The 17329-nt window shown below is 40.3% G+C and overlaps 1 protein-coding gene across 3 annotated transcripts; it reads right to left on the bottom strand.

Annotated features, from left to right (window-relative positions):
- Positions 1-242: 242 nt before the first annotated feature.
- On the bottom strand, positions 243-16646 carry LOC121919540 (membrane-spanning 4-domains subfamily A member 8-like). 3 transcript variants are annotated; one of them, XM_042446241.1, is made up of 8 exons: positions 16386-16643; positions 13974-14137; positions 12993-13243; positions 9980-10075; positions 8930-8986; positions 6866-6991; positions 5270-5383; positions 243-1821 (listed from the first exon to the last, which is right to left on the bottom strand). In XM_042446241.1, the coding sequence occupies exons 3-8, from the start codon at positions 13209-13211 to the stop codon at positions 1708-1710; spliced, it is 726 nt and encodes a 241-aa protein (XP_042302175.1). In that variant the 5' UTR covers positions 13212-13243; positions 13974-14137; positions 16386-16643; the 3' UTR covers positions 243-1707. The 3 variants fall into 3 exon arrangements, with proteins under 3 accessions (XP_042302175.1, XP_042302174.1, XP_042302176.1); XM_042446240.1 differs by lacking the exon at positions 13974-14137; XM_042446242.1 differs by lacking the exons at positions 9980-10075; positions 13974-14137 and having other exon boundaries at positions 16386-16646.
- Between the last annotated feature and the right edge of the window lie 683 nt (positions 16647-17329).

Genomic DNA, 17329 nt, shown 5'->3' with positions numbered 1-17329 from the left:
TTGCAAGGAGCTCCCATAGAAATGAATGGTGTCTGATAACACATTGACTTCACGAAGTGAAACCGCATTGTTGGAAGTGCACTCGCATCGGAAATGAGCCAGAACTGAGCCTTTTAGAAGATGATCTAGGACTCGTGAGTAGTATCAGGTTGGAAATCCTCCCAACTTCTGGTAAGCTAGAGTTAATGGTTTGGACTGTGACTTTTCTGAATGAAGTCACATATTAAAGATTAAAAGAAAGATGTTCAGCACACAAATTTATTGAAAAGTGGAGATGTTTTATACAACATTAAAAATACTGAAAGATTCAACAATACATAATCATTTTTTGACACAAATATTGCTTATATATACTTATGAAGATTGCTTACATAATTCCTATGTATACTATAGCATCATGGTTTTGGAGTAATTTCTCTATAGAATCTGCTATGACAACAACAATGAACTATATGCAACAATTTTTACTTTTTAAAATATATTCGTAGATTTGTCTTTTTCTACTCAAACATAGAAAGACAGCCATGTTCGTCTGGAAAATCAGTATGCAAAGGGTTTGTGTAGCACTCAATGAAAAAGAGAACTTGGGAACATAGGGTTTTATAAACTTGAGCCTACTTCTGCATGGGGACTTCACTGTATCCAGCTGAGGAAGTAGGCTCTCAAGTCTACAAATTCACACTACTAATGTCTCTCTTTCACTTAAGTCTCAGAGGTGCTACAAGATCCCTTTGCATACTGATTCTTAGACATGCATGTATGTATTTCAATGAAGGGAGGAACAGTAATTATTTTCTTTTAGGGGGATGACTGAATTGGTGGAAGTGTCATCCCCTTTTACAAAATAAAAAAAGAGAGAGCTGGATGGAAGACAGAGAAAATGAGAGAGTGAGATTGAGAGAAGACAGCTATCTCTTTTAAGATGGCTGTTTTGACCATTTTTGCAATACTAAGCAGAAAAATGGAGGAATTTAAAATTATCAAATTATCAAAAGGCTTTCAATTAGTAGACTGAAGCAGATCTCCACAGTCTACAGTGTGGAGGACCCTAAGTATGTTGCTGAATATCATTCAGACATTGCACAGCTCTTTCTGCGTCCAACTGGCATCCCCATTACTACATCCAAATATGAGCATTCCCCACAAGCTCCTTTCCTGTTTAGTTGGTTATGGTACCTATGGTCCTTCTGGATCATTATATAGTTTGAGGCCTTTGTAGGGGAATTTTAGGATAGGTAATTCCAGGCAAACCTATGCTACTCTGGTACACTCCAAGTAAGTCTATTGACAGGGAGTTTCTCTTTAGATCATTCTTGTTGGGACTTTCTCAATTCCATGGGGCCCAAATGTCCTTGCATGCCAGGCCAAGATCTCCTCACAGTACTCTGTCTGAGGCCTAGTGGCAGTATTAGTTCTTTCGGAAGTCTTAATGCTATTGCACTTTGTGTTTGTTGATCTGGGAAAGGAACTGGTGGGGATTACTCAGAGTACTTGGATCCAGAAGGACAGATTCTATCATTTTCAACTGATTTTTTAAATAAAAAGATTAATTACTGAAAGTTTCTACAGTGCAGTACGCACTGCGCAGATGCGATATATAGTATTTGCCATTTTTGAGAAAGGAAATGCTTAATATTTTACTACTGAGGTGGCTGGATAGTTAACACTGCGGGTGTGATGCTTCTCATAAATTTGTCGATGTGTTCTTCATTGGCTCTTGGAAGGGTACATGGCATCATAGGCTGGAGGAGCAGTAGCAGAGCTTTCCGGAAGAGTCATTGCACCTCCACTGACGGTGTATGGCACATAAACCACAGACTCCTGTAACATAAAAAATACTGCCATTGTTGTCACCATTGTCATTGTCTTCCTCACTGAGGTGGCATAAAGTGTCACTACCTCTCCAGTCACGATTGTTTAAGCATTAGCTTAGTTCCTCAGACCTCAAAAAGTGGCTGTTACCCCACTTAGGAGGAACTGACTCTGTGATAAAGTAGATGTTAAGAGAAATGTGTATTGCCTACATTTAACCTCTCCTTTCCCCTCAGAACAGGATTGCCTCAGAAATATCTGACTCAGCAATTTATTTATTAAATAGCCAATTATAAACCAAGGCATGCTAAAAGCAAGATACAGAAGTGAGACAAGTAACGAGCTATGACAAACAGACTTCTTTTACGGCTTAAGGGAGCTTCTCTTCTGAAAGCATGCTATTTAGTTTGATCTTTCATTAATCCCTTTACTAGCATAGGCATTCCCATTTCATTTGAGGCTGAATTAAGAGAGATTCTAGAAAAAGGAAACAGGCATTTTATTTTGTGAGCTGATACCCTGGAACCAATCACAAAGTATATTAGGAAGACAGTGTTGCATATTAGCCACTGCTAGCTATATTTTTCTTGCAAAGTAATCATTCTCTTATAAACCAGTTTGTCTCAAATTTTGTTCTGTTTCCTCTTAGCTCAGACTCAAACTTCCTTTTAGTTCAGGCTTGGACTGAAGGAAGTTGCAGCCTAAAACATTATGAAGGCACAAAGTTTGCCAAACCAAACTATATCCAACCGAGAGAAACTGAGAGAAATATGTTGCTATTGCTGCTGCTGCTGCTGGAGAAAAAAAGGAAACATAAGGCATTCCTACCTGCTTCAAGAAGCAAGGAGGTTCAATATGAGAAAAAACTGTCCTGAAACCTATTGCCAGTTCACTGCATCAATGAAATTTACCTATGGAATTGGCTTACTATTCAGAAATTGATTCAATGGGCCAATTGTACTTGGGACTAACCAACAGGATTGTCAGCCTAACCTATCTCATCATATCCTGCCTTTCTCCCAATAAAGGGACTCAAGGTGGCCAATAAAGGGACTCAGGTTTAAAACAATACAGTTTAAAAACAATACAAAAGCATTAAAATATATGAATATAAAATTTTAAAAAGCAAATAGTTTAAAATGAGTTCCTGATGGTCTTCCTCCCTCTTTGGTCGGCAAGATGGCTGGCTGGTGGGGTTTTGACTTGTTTTTAATATGTGTATATTATTGTATTGTGTTTGATTTTATTGTAATGTTCACCGCCCTGATCGATGGAAGGGCGGTATATAAATAATTTTTTATTTATTATTTATTTATTATTAAAAAAAACAATTATGTATTAAAATTTGAAAGTATTAAAAACTCTATGCAAACCTTACAATCTAGGGAGGGCGTTCCAGAGCCTGTGAGCAGCCACCAAGAAGGCCCTTTCCCTTGTTCCCAGTAAACGTGCCTGAGAGGGTAGTGGGACAGAGAGAATGAACTCTCTGGAAGATCTCAACACTTTAGTGGACTCATAAAGGGAGATGTGGTCCTTCAAATAACCTGGACCCAAGCCACACAGGGTTTTATAGGTCAAAAACAGCACTTTGAATTGTGCCTGGAAATGGACTGGAAACCAATGGAGCTGTTGCAACAAGGGAGTTGTAAGCTCTCTGTAGTCAGCTCCTGGCTGCAGCTCTTTAGGCTAGCTGAAGTTTCTTACTACTTTTCAAAGGCAGTACAGTGCCTTATAGTAATCCAAACAGGATGTAACCAAGGCATGTACCACCATGGCCAGATCTGACTTCTCCAGGAATGGGTGCAGTTGGTGCACTAGCTTTAACTGTTCAAAAGCATTCCTGGTCACTGCTGAAACCTGGGCCTCCAGGCTCAGCCCTGAATCCAGAAGTACCTGAGTTTTCAGGGGGATCATAACCCCATCTAACAAAGGTTGAATCTCTACTTCCACATCTGCCTTTCAACTGACCAGAACCACCTTTGTCTTGTTTGGATTAAGCTTCAATTTGTTTGCTCTCATCCAGTCCATCACAGCTGCCAGACACTGGTTTATGACAAGAAAGCTTCCTTGGAATTAGGTGTAAAGGAGGGATGAAGCTGAGTATCATCAGTGTACAGGTGACAGCTTACTCCAAAACCTCTCCCAGTGATTTCATGTAGATGTTAAAAAGCATAGAAGACAGGACTGAACCCTGAGGAACCCCACAAGCCAATAGCCAAGGAATCAAACAGGAATCTTCCAGCACAACCTTCTGAGAGTGCCCCTCCAAGAAATAAGGAGCCATTGTAGAACAGTACTTCCAAGCCCCATCCCAGAGAAGGATACCATTGTTGATGGTATCAAAAGCTGCTGAGAGGTCCAGTAGAACCAACAGGGACACATTACCCCTATTCAGTTCCCTGTGTAGGTCATCTTTCCCAAAGGCTCTCTCCCCATCATATAAGTTGTCTTCCAGCTAGTTTTGTTTTGGTTTTTATTCTCTGTAATTTTATGGTGTTTTTAACTCTAGAGTGTTTTTATGATGTGTATATACTGTTTGTTCAAATTGTATAATGTTTTATACCCTTGTTGTAACCCGCTTTGATCTCTTTTGGAAAAGTGGGCTAGAAATAAACATCATCATCATCATCATCATCATCATCATTATTATTATCTACCAAGGTGACCAAAGTTACTTTTGTCCCATAACTAGGCCTGAAACCAGACTGACATGGAACTAGATCTCTTTTCAGGAGATTACTACACATGGTTTTTAAACCTCAATTACAGTTGGAAAAAAGTGCCTTTGACAATATTTATCATACAACCTGCAGCTGCTGTGTCTCCAAAGCATGGTTAAGGTGCCCATTTTCACAGAGAGGAGAAGCCCATCAATAAGGTCTTAAGCATGCTATTCTTCAAGTGTGAAACATTATTGCTAGGGCAGTTGTGATATTGCCAGTCATGTGGTCTCCTCCTTTTCCCCAGTCCCACCTCCTCATTATTCCCAAGCAGGCTGATTTCATTTATTTTTTCTCCTATTTCTTTTTGTCTTTTAAAACTTAAATTGCATTATCAGAACTCTGGAATTGCATGAAAAATTAGTGTGTGTGTGTGTGTGTGTGTGTGTGTGTGTGTGTGTAAACTGAAAGGTGTGTTTGGTAGTGCACAGGCAGAAAGGCAGGGTTAAATGGGAGTCCAGAAGAGAGCATGATGGCAGAAGCAGCCCTAGTTGCATGATTGACAAGATGTGTAATCATGGCTGCTCTGAAACCAGTATGTTCCCATATTTATTGACTAATGTGACTGCAGTAAGGGCAGGGCTCATGTGGTAATGTCCTCAACGGGTTGTTATTAGAATAAAAGTAGGGAATGGACTAATTTGTTAGACAAGCATAATTAAAAAAAGAAGAGCAGTATCTGCTCAGTCGGCTAAGTAACATCTTCTCAAATTCCAAGTATGGTATCCAATGCTTACCGGGTTAGTGCTACAGCAAGTCGCCTGGCACCCAAAGTGTGCTGTAGCAACAGTGATACAGAACTCCAACAAGCTGAACAAGAGGAGCAGGACACAGAGTCCAGTACCTGCAGACTGAATATGGCAAGATGTTTATTTTTGTTAAAATGTATCTTTTGGGGAAAAGACATCTCAGGTATAGAACTCTTGGTTCAGTTGCAAGGTACTGTATAACTCTTGGCTCACGTGCAACATTAAGACGTACATGACTAAATATCAAAAATACATCAGGAGTTTGGGGCACTAGTGATGAACTATATGGTCAAGAAATCTGCCTGGCCTCTTATTTATACAACTTAGAAAGTGGAGGGGGGGGCATTGACACCTCTTGGGAAAATGTTGTTGTTGTTGTTGTTGTTGTGTACCTTCAAGTCATTTCCAACTTATGGTGACCCTAAATTGAACCTATCACAAGGTTTTCTTGGCAAGGTTTTTTTTTTGTCCTTGTATTCCTCTAAGTTTGAACAAGTGTGACTTGCCCAGGATCACCTAGCAGGTTTCCATGGCTAAGCAGGAACCCTGGTCTTCAGAGTTCTAGTCCAACACCAAAACCACTACACCATGCTGTCAAAAATTGTGATAATGGGTAAGAAGCTGAGCAGGGACCTTAGGCTACAACATCACAAGCAGGTTCTACATATGTACATGTCTGACACTGTCATGTTGACAGTGATGTTTGGGTTACACATCCAAGTGGGGAAAATATTATTTGAGCTTCATATCTTTTACCTCACATGTGAATGTCAGTATTTTAAGACAGAACGAAGAAAGCTATTAAATGCACTATAGCAAATCTTTCATCAGGCACTCAACAAAGCCATGGCTCTGAGTCTGCAAGGCTTGAGCAGCACTGTTGATGATAGGGTGACTTGGAGGTCTCCTATTCATAGGATCACCATAGGTTGAAGTCAACTTAACAGCACTTAACAACAACAAAAATCTTGCTCTTCAAACCATAGGACAACCTCAGCAAACCATGCTCCAGTTTGGGGGGTAAAACCCACATGGAAGGCCTCCTGATGCAGATCCAAGAAAACTCTGCAGAAACAGCCCTCCCCTCACAAAACTTTATTTGTTTGTTTGTTTGTTATGCTGCCTTTCTCCAAAAAAGGGACCCAAAACAGCTCACAAGATAAAAACACTTTTAAAACTTTACAATTTTTTTTTAAAAAATTAGAATAACCTAGTTAAAACAGTATAAAATTAAAAACATACAAAGGTTAAAACATAACTAAAACACACACTTAGCCTCATATAAAAGCTTGACTTTTCAGAAAAAAGAACAGTGGCTAAGAAAATCAGAGCTCAGAGAGAGAGGAAAAAAAGAGAATCGTATGTGTAATTAGAGGTTTTCTTGCTTTTATTCCCAGAACATTTCTGACTGCCTAAGAGACAGGCCATGATAAAAAACTAAGGAGAATGGTTGTAGTGAAAATGACAAAACTCAGAGTACAAAAGTCTTCTCTCCTACTGTCAGATATTTTCACTTTTAGATCCTGACCATAAAGCCAATGTTCTGCATGCAATTTTCACTTACCCTTGGAAAATCATACTTACAGTATATTGATAAGAGTAATCTGAATAGTGATATAGGGAGTATGTAGCCAATGTTATTATATATAGAATGATGCCAATCAATGACATTACAGCACTCGTGATGTTCATTCCCACACTGCATTTCACCTGGAAGAGATAGAAAAAATTAGACTACTAAAAAAAAGTAGAAAGCACAAGTCTTTATGAAGCAACATTGTCACATAAAAGGAGGCCTCTCTCAAATCATTTTCAAGCAAAGCATAACAACAATTCATTAACATTCCTTCTGCCATGGTGGTCTTCGGATCCTGTGGGGACCTTTTCACGTTGCTGTCACAACATGTTTTTCCCCAGTGCTACCAAGGTTCATACCAGTAGCCTCATCCCACATCAGAAGGAAACACACCATTTCTCTTCTGCTCACTACCAAGACCATCTCTTCCAGAAAGAAGGAGAAGTGCTAGCATGAAAAGGAAAGTCACTGTGTTCACCATCCCAGGTGATCTGAAGCCTACATTGTGCAGGTATGAGCAGTGGCTCCCAGACTGTGCAAAAAACATCAGAAGAGGCCTAGTAGATGCTCTTTGGTGGCTTGCCTAAGTCATCAAAGGAGGAGGCTGGGCTAGTTATGAAGCAGCAGATGCACAGGAATCTGGATCATATTATCATAGAATCATAGAGTTGGAAGGGATCACAAAGGCCATCCAGTCCAACCCCTTGCCATACAGGAACTCACAATCAAGGCATCCCCGACAGATGGCCATCTAACCTCTGTTTAAAAACCTCCAAAGAAGAAGACTCAACCACTCTCTGGTGGATTCCACTGCTGAACAGTTCTCATTGTCAGGAGGTTCTTCCTAATGTTGAGGTAGAATCTCTTTTCCTGTAGCTTGAATCCTTTGCTCTTTGTCCTATTCTCTGGAGCTACAGAAAGCAAACTTGCTCTATCCTCAATATGACATCCCTCCAAATATTTAAACAGGGCTATCATATTACCTCTTCTTTCTCTTCCCCAGGCTAAACATCTCAAGCCCCCTAAATTGCTCCTCATTTGACTTCTACACCTTTTATCATTTTGGTCATCCTCCTCTGGATGCACTCCAGCTTCTCAACATCTTTTTTGAACTGTGATGTCCAGAATTAGACAGAGTATTCCAGGTGAGGCCTGACCAAAACAGAATAGAGTGGTACTGTACTATCACTTTCCTTGATCTAGACATTATACTTCTACTGATGTAGCCTAGAATCGCATTGGCTTTTTTAGCTGCTGCATCACATTGTTGACTCATGTTCAACTTGTGGTCTACTAGGACTCCTAGATCCCTTTCACATGTACTGTTGTCAAACTAGGGAGTTTATCAAATGGGAGGAATTTCTCTTAAATTCGAATGAAAAGAAAGTGGGACCAGAACGCATTCACTTAAAGTCGCTAGTTTCACGCAATTATGTGAAGACGCATTGCATTCAAACTGGCTTCCCATTGCCCGAAAATAACATGCCATTGCCTGAATTTTCACATGGCTTTCTATCATGCAATAATGTAAAACCACATGATTGCGTTCGGACTGACTTCCCATTGCCCAAATTTGTGTGTAGTGGGTTATCACACAATAACGTTAAACCCCATGATTGCATTCAGATTGCCATCGGATTATACTTCCAATTCCCCTTGTCTGATAAACTCCTAGGTGTTCCCTTCCTATATCTGTGCATTTCATTTTTTATATCTAAGTGTAGTACCTTAAATTTCTCCCTGTTGAAATTCATTTTGTTAGTTTTGGCCCAGTTTTGAGTATTTCCTATCCTTTCAGGATGGTCTTATTTGCAGCAGAACAAGATGTGTCCAAGAGCATACGTTTCATATGATCAAGGGGTGTGTGTGGGTGGGTGGAAATTCATGGAACTCTGTCATGTTTGCCTTCTGGTCCTTAACACCAACTTCTAGTGAACAAATTTCTGAATAACACAAATTGTAAAAATGGCTCCCCACAAATGGCTCCCCAAATAATGAAAAAGAAATTTGCTTTTTGCTATTCCCGGCATTATAGAAGACAAAAAATGGTTGTGTATCTGTCACTCTCTCACCAATCCTTGAGTGAGACGTTTCTCAGCTGACACAGTCACTGATCCAGAAGCAATAAACTGTCCAAGAGAAGAAAAAGGAGGTATTACACAAGTGTTACTCAAAGTTGTGGATGCTGCACCAGTGTCAGTCCATGAGCCATTGGCTGCTGTTCCACAGAGAGCTTCCAGAAAAGTAAGAAACAGTTTTAGCCAATGGGTAGAAACACTGGACTGGTACAAACTGGGGGTGGGGAGGCTGCCTCCCAGATCAGATAGCCTTAGAAAAAGCTGTATTGGACTACAGTTCACAGTTTAAAAATCGATTCCAAATAAAACAAAAGAAAACCTGTCTTTAATGGGATGGGATAATAAGACATTCTTTGCCTTCAAGTACAGCTAAGTGCCGCCAGTAGCTTCATTATTGTGTGAAAGTAATTCCATTCTCAGTTTTTAACAGCAACATCCTCCACTCTTCCTTCAAGTGTTAGCCAGATATAAGATGCTGAATCCTATTCCTAAACTTTGTTAGTGATCATAGAACAACCAGCTCTGCTGGAGGCCATCTAGTGCCACCCTTCAAGCAGAAGTGCTATTTATTGTATATCGGTTTCATCTATGAATATAAAATTCATTTTCCAACTCTTGGTCCTTATGCAACCATATAGCACCATCCACAAGGATGGGGGAAGGTATCAACAGCACTAGGAAAATCCTGATCTATGCAGAATACAAATAAAAAATGCTGAACAGAGAAGGAAACTCTTTTCTAGGTTCAGCACCAACAGTGGGACATTTTCTGGTGTTTAAATAAGATCGTCAAATCATATTCACCATATATGTTAACGTGTGTGTCTATGAAGTATTATTTTTCTACTCTTCAAAATAAAGCTATATGCATTCCATTTTAAAAGAAAAATATTTATCAATCACTGGCTCCTGTACACAAGAAGTCTACAGCAAAACAAAAATTGTACCCAGCTCTGCCGTGTGTAGACTCTCAATGATTGACAATTAAACGGACTGGCTCTCAAAGACAGACATCAACAACAAGAACATCAATGTGTTACTTACAAAAATTCCACTCCAGAACATCTGGCTTACCACAGGAAAAACAGCATAGAAAAGTGCAAAGCCTATGTGTATTAATCCAATCATGATCTGGATGGCCTGTGGGGGAAAACCACATGCAAAATAAAACTACAGTGCTTCCTCGGGTTACGAAAGTAATTCGTTCCGCGGCCGCTTTCGTAACCCGAAAAGCCTTCGTAAGCCGAATTGCCATAGGCGCTAATGGGGAAAAGCCGCGATTCCGTGCGAAAAAGCCGAAAAAAGCACCAAAAGTTTTTTCGTAACCCGAAAAAACATTCGTAACCCGGAACAATGATTCCCTATGGGATTTTTTCGTATCCCGAAAATTTCGTAACCTGGGTATTTCGTATCCCGAGGTACCACTGTACACATGTTCCTCCATATTCGCTAGGGTTAGGGGCACAAGACCCTTGTGAATATGGAAAAACAGCAAATAACAAAAACACCATGTTTTTACCCGAGAGGACACATCTCTAGGAATTTCTAGGTCCTCCAGGGTAACTCTGTGGTCAACGTCTGACAGACACTGACCATAGAATTGCGTTGGAGGAGCTACAAATGCCTAATAAAGTATTCTCTCTAGGAATCTCTAAGTCTTTTGGTGTGACTTTTGGTCAAAGTTGATCATAGAGCTATACTGGAGGACCTAAATATTCCTAGAGAGAACATATTAATCAAATCTGTGAATAATCAAATCTGCAAATATCAAATCTGCAAATATGGAGAGATGTATTACCTTTCCTGTGACGACATGAAACCTGACTTGTTAGCATAGCTTAAAAATGGTACTTGAAAACACAGAAAGAACAAGCCAGGTCATCCCATCTAATGCTGGGGTGGGGGACCCACAGGCAGGATATGGTTTTCCACTCAACTTCATTTGACCCACATGTGGATTTCCAAAAATACCCCCTCCCCATCGTAAAGAGTTTTGAACACTGGAAAATTCCATCTGTGGCCAGAAACAGTCTCACTATCTCAAATAAGTAATGTGTGTGAAAAAGAAAAATCATCATGACTAGACTGATCTGTTCTTCCCTTGCTTGATTTCCTTACTGAGGCTTTTAAAGAGTACTTTGACAATTTCATCTGTGTTCTGTGCTAAGCTCCTGCTGGTGTTTAAATTGATGTCTTAAAATTGTAATTTATTGTGTTATATTGGCTGATGTTTCTATCAGTTTGCAAACTGCCTCATGAAGGTAAAATGCTCTGAAAAGGAGGTTTGACCATTCATTTAATCAATCAACCAATCATAATTGATTTATAGGTGTGTCTCACTTAACAATGGAGATGTGTTCCTGGGCTTTACTTCTTTAACAGAAACATTGAGAAATAATATGGGAAGAATAGGGATAGGTTAGGCAAAGGTAAAGTTAGTCAGTGATACTTCAGAAGCAGAACCAGCTATCACACCTTCACGCTTCTGGAGTCAGGCTTGTATCCTTCCGAAGTCGCTAAAATGAGTACCTAGCTTGTTGGGGGCAATTAGCTTACAGTTGTAAACTGCTTAGACACTGCTAGTTCAGTATGAAGTGGTATATAAATGAAGCTGTTTGTTGTTTGAGTGTTTTGCTGGTGATTTAATCACGGTAATCCCTTAAGTGATTCCAGAAGCAGCTGCTTACCTTGCCTATTATAAGTTCACATAGCTGCAGTAGGTTCACATACAATAGAATCTCATTATTTCCCAGGTCAATCTTTACTGCATTGTGTTAATCACACAACACTCTATGCTTCAGGAGAAAGTGGAGGGAAAGTGATTATGGCTACCAACACCTCTAAACCAGCTGCTCTGTGCACATTCACACAGCAGCCGACTTTGGGAGGTGGTTGGCTGTCGTGACCACTTGTCCTTCGTCACTTTCCTCCTGGAAGGTGACATTTGGCAGTGCAGCAAACAGATCACATAACCATGGATCGCCAAAGAGCTACATTAGGAAAAAGTGTGATAGGAAATGATGTCAAACTGGTATGCTTCCATTTTTAAATTGGCAAGATTATGGCAGGACAGTAGCCTGTTTTGATAATATCCTAAAATGATGGCTTTATTTATTTATTTATTTGGTTTATATGCCACCTTTCTCCTGGAATGGGACCCAAGGTGGCTCACAGAAGGAAATCACGTGATAGCCTAACAATACAATTTAAAAAATGTTTAAAAAATCATCACATTTAAAACAGTACAAAATTATTTTTAAAATCATACATAAACAACTAAGCTTAATTTAAAAGCTTTTTGTCTGTGATCTGCCTTGGGTAACTTCGGGGAGAAAGGCAGCATACAAATGGAGTAAATAAATAAATGAAATAAATATAAATAAATTTATAAATAAATATAATTTATAAATAAAACTGTAAGATAAGCTTCATTCATTGAGTCAAAATTACAGAGTCTTGAAATTTTACTTTTTTATTTTACTTTTTTGAATTACAAAAGAATTTATTAATCTGTATAGCCACTAGGCATCTTGGCTGGGGAGGAATTGAGGAATTATAGCCCCGAAAAGTAAAATTCTGAGCTATGTACAATGTACAAAATTACCCCTTCTTCCAAGTTTTTCTAGTAACCAAGCCATGTTAACATAGGCCCAAAACACACTGCAGAAATAATCCAGTTTGAGAGCTTGGCTCACTGCTAAGGGATTCTGGGAATTATAGTTTTGTGAGATATTTAGCCGTCTCTGTCAGAAAGCTCTGGTGCCACAATAAACTACAATTCCCAAGATTAAAGCAGTCTCAAACTGGATTATTTCTGCAGTGTGTCTTGGACTGTAGTTCAGAAAATACGGATTTACTGTGAAGGAGCTGGATACAATGCTTCGCTTTTACTTGGCTTTTCTCACCAACAGCAACAGCTAAATTAATTAGAAATTGAAAGCTTAAGTGTGCTGTCGAAAGCAGGCTTACTGGCTTATTGCATTGCTTACAAGTAAACTAGGAATTGTTTTGAGTTCATGAATCCTTGCTATCTTGAACAGATATCAAAGGCACTCACCCCCAGAGTCTTGGCCTCCACTTTGAGAAATTTCTGCAGTGGTCTCACTTGAGAGGTCTGCTCAGGTGGATTGCTGGGGCTTGCAAGCTGCGGCTCTCCACATGGTACATATTGCACCATCCCTGGTGGTTGGATAACAGTAGTAGATGGAAACCCCTGCCCTACTTGGTATACATTGGGACCATTAAAGGGTACATACACTACTGTTCCAGTAGCCATGTTCACCAAATGTATTACTCCAGGTATGTAATCTGCAAACACACCAGAGAAACAAACAAATTAATAAATAACCCTCTCTCAGATTTCAACCAACGTTAAAAATTTCCACTATCATAGGCACACATATAAGCTATGATTTTAAAAAATGAGCCTGAGAGACTGAGTTCTCTGCTACTCATTTGACTCAAAAATAAATGATCAAAAGAGAATCCATCTTTACAATCAACAAAGCATTAAAATACAAAAGCATTAAGTTAAATACACCCATGTGGATTTATAAAATCATGATAATACAAATAAAACAGGTACAAAATGTGTGCAAGTACTACCTATTGCATGGGCAAAAATACAAAGAGACTGGTAACACAGCCAGAGAAGGAGTGTATTGGAAGATGTACAGCTCCTTGATAATGAAAAGGAACAAGCAAGGTGGACTGTACCTTAATGTTTGTTACAGGTTAATAATATATGACTTGCTCCTTTGCTATTTCATGCAAAAAGAGCATATGCAGCAATATGCTGCATATAAAGCAAAAAAGCACAGGAAATTGTAAAAAGGGGAGATAAGACCGGGGTTTCCTCTTTTTGTTCCACAGAGAATTAAATTAATGTGAATGATACCAATTTTCAATGAAAGCTGGTGACTGCTGTTGATTAATTGTAAGCTTCTTTGTTGTTTAAAACAACAGACCACTGCTAACATACTGTAACCACAAATTCCTTTTCAGTTTCTGTGTTCTAGTTTCACTTTCCATAGCACACCATTTTAGGAGATGTAGCTTCCCCCTCCATCTTCCAGAATGTTTGTTTTTCTCTGCAATGCCTAATACAGAATGCAGGAGAATAGCTGCCAAGAAATGTCTACAGCACAGGGAAAATGCTCACAGATGGTGTCAAATTGGTGTTGCCAGGTTTTCAAAACAGCACTAAAGAACAGTAAAAAAAATCATGATAAGCATGGTTGGCAATCAGGAAGTAGCAGTTAACAAGTTTGTGCTCTACCTAAATACCAATTAGCTTAGGCATGTGTTTCATTCCCGAAAGTAAAAAGGTGCCATGTTTGTCCACTTTCTGTTTGCTTTATTTTTGCATTATTTCTGCTTGGGAAAAATGCATCTGAAAAACATCCTGCATTTGTGGGCTTTTTCTACTTCTAAAATCCTGTTTCTGAGTGGGATTCGTCTAGTGTGATTAGGCTATAAAATTGACATATTTTCCACACTCATAAAATACATGATGCACACATTTCTGTCTTTATGCAGATCAAAAAATCTCCCCCAATACAGGATTTTTGGCATCTTGTTGTGTCTATATAAAAGAAAAATAATGTTTCCATCAATTAGGAGACACCTGGCAGTCCTATAAGGGGCAAGCTTACCAACCCTCAAATAAAGTGCATCTCTTACAATAAGGGCCACCTGACCACCTTAGGTCAAACAGCTCTTGCCTTAGAGGCTGCCGCAAATCACCACATGACACCAAGCTGGAGGAAAGGCCACAGCTTTATGAAACAACAGCAAACAATTGGTAGGGTTGGCATAACGCATGAGGTCAGGATCTGCGACATCAGACACCCCCTGTTTGTCTGATCAGCCAAAATCTGGTAACCGCTAGGTATTGGGATGACCTAGGGGCTAAGGAACACTGATTGACCGCCATGCCACCATGCGCTCACTTGTTCCTTAAGTCCCTAGTCACCGGGAGGCGCTCCTGTGTTATGGCCCCCACAATGGCCACAACGCCTGCCCTATTCGCCCCCGGGTCCCGAATGACTCCCAAACCAGAACTCCATAGCCCTGGTACCACATCATGCAGATTCATGGCCTATGCTGCCGAACCCAAGTTGTGACAAAAAAACCCACAAACCCAAGCTGTGGGAGGGTGGGAGAGCCAAGCGATGAATGGCACCGGGGCCTGACCGCGCAGCCTATTTATAGGCTCTGGCCCCAGTCTATGACGTCGACTGGGAGACTCCTCCTCCAAGGCAGCTCAGCCAATGAGCTGCCTTGGAGGACCAGATCTCCTGGTTATAGAGCCTTCCTCCGCCCATCCTAGAGCGTTGCGGAGCAGAAGGGCCTCCCCTTCCGCTCCATGCACCAATCAGGGTGGAGGATTCGCCCCAGAGGGATTCTGGGGCGCGTTGCTGCCGCTCTGTGCGGCAAAGCGGCCTGCCCGCCAAGTCAGGCAGCCGCTTTTTCCTCCTCTCTCCATACAAGGTTCAGATGGAAACAATGTATTTTAAGGAAGCATAAAATTGACTGTAGTAAGTCTCGCTCTAGTTGGGTGTATATATAAATGTGTATTTATTACTCCTAAAGGATAATATATGTGGTGTAACCAACCACTCTTTTAAGAGGTGTGTGTGTGTGGGGGGGGATATAGAGGAGGTTTTCAACACACCATTAGTTAAGAGTTTTGTTTCTGTCCAGTGATGTGGCAAGAACACCAGCATTATCTATATATGAGCATTATAAAAGAAGAACTAATTAAAAAGACCCTTAACTCTTCCTTGACAACTCATTGTGTCCCAACCTCCTCCCCTTCCCATTTAATGTTTTCTTCTCTCCAAGGCTTGAGACAAAAAGGCCACCTTAGAGGGAAATACTACAGACAGATTCGTGGTGGATAATTGGTAACTTACTCATACCCTCCTAATGTCTTGATTTGGTAGAGACAGTCCCAATTAATCTATCGTCCCACTTTTTCAGCTGCTTTAAAAATGTCCCAGTTTATCTCTCCTCCTTCCATTTTGCTGCTTTGCCCTCAGCCTAGTTCAGTTGCTGTAAACTGAGTTCAAAGTACACATTTGCACTCCCTTAGATTCAGCAATGGGGAAAAGAGAGAAGGGGTGAACATTTCCCCACTACCAGTGGGCTCATGCAAAAGCAAACTGCTGCAGCCTCTCCTAGCTTGTCTGTCCTCCCTCATGTGTAACTTTTGCCATCTTGACCACCTTCAGATGTTTCTTGGCCAAACACATCCCACTTTTCATCTGTGGTATGTTGGAGGGCATGCTTACCCACCCATCAGTTCATCCCACCAAAGTTCCTTTTCATGCATCTCAAGCAGAACACAAAAGCAGCTTGTTATTCTTTCAAGGCTTTCAGAGGTGCACTCTGCATGAAATTAAACACTGGTCTTGAATATAATGAAAGTCCCTCCACAAATACTTACATTTTATTTTATGAAGTGCTTGTTCTCAACTCTGCTGCGTGTCTGACAGAAAATGTGTTTCACCGAGCAATAAGGAGAAATGAAAGCATTAGAGGAGGAGCTTTACTGGCATCATCTTGCCCTCCTATCGTACCCTACATCTTCTCAGCCTCTCTGCTCTTGTTCTGACATGACACTTGAGATTCCAAATTTTCTCCTTTCCGTGATCTCATCCAGCTATGCCACCTGAGATTTTTCAATGGATGCAAACTGCAGGAAAAGAGATTCCACCTCAATATTAGGAGGAACGTCCTGACAGTAAGGGCTGTACAACAGTGGAACAAACTCCCTCGGAGTGTAGTGGAGTCTCCTTCCTTGGAGGTCTTCAAGCAGAGGCTGGATGGCCATCTGTCGGGGATGCTTTGATTGTGATTTCCTGCATGGCAGGGGGTTCGACTGGATGGCCCCTGTGGTCTCTTCCAATTCTATGATTCTTTATTCAGATACCTGCCAAGGGCCTACTTATTTCTTTTTTGGTGTTTTCTATATTTTGGCATCTCTTCTGAACAGGGACTGGCTTGTATTAACACTGCAACAAGGATCTCCCACCCTGCCACATGCGCAGTTTGAACAGTCTGTTTATTTTCTACTCATCCAGTTTAGATTTATCTCATCCTGCTTCAGTCTCCTTAATCCCTTTAGTTCTAAGGTCTTGTTAACAGAATTTGTACTAACAAAACATTGCATACTTCTAGAATATTCGTGTATGTGTGTTTCAGATGTGGAAACACACAACAGGAGGGTTTTACAACAAACACAATAAGAATAGCAGGGAGAAACCGACAATGTAATGAACTATATTACAACAATGCCCTGAAGTAACAAAACCACAACACTACCACATATATAGTGATCATATACGTATTTATATGTAAGTAGCCACACTGCAGTAATACTACAAAACA

This window comes from Sceloporus undulatus, chromosome 1 (genome assembly GCF_019175285.1).
Source record: "Sceloporus undulatus isolate JIND9_A2432 ecotype Alabama chromosome 1, SceUnd_v1.1, whole genome shotgun sequence".
NCBI lineage: Eukaryota > Metazoa > Chordata > Lepidosauria > Squamata > Phrynosomatidae > Sceloporus > Sceloporus undulatus.
This window is presented reverse-complemented; position numbering and strand designations above follow the sequence as displayed.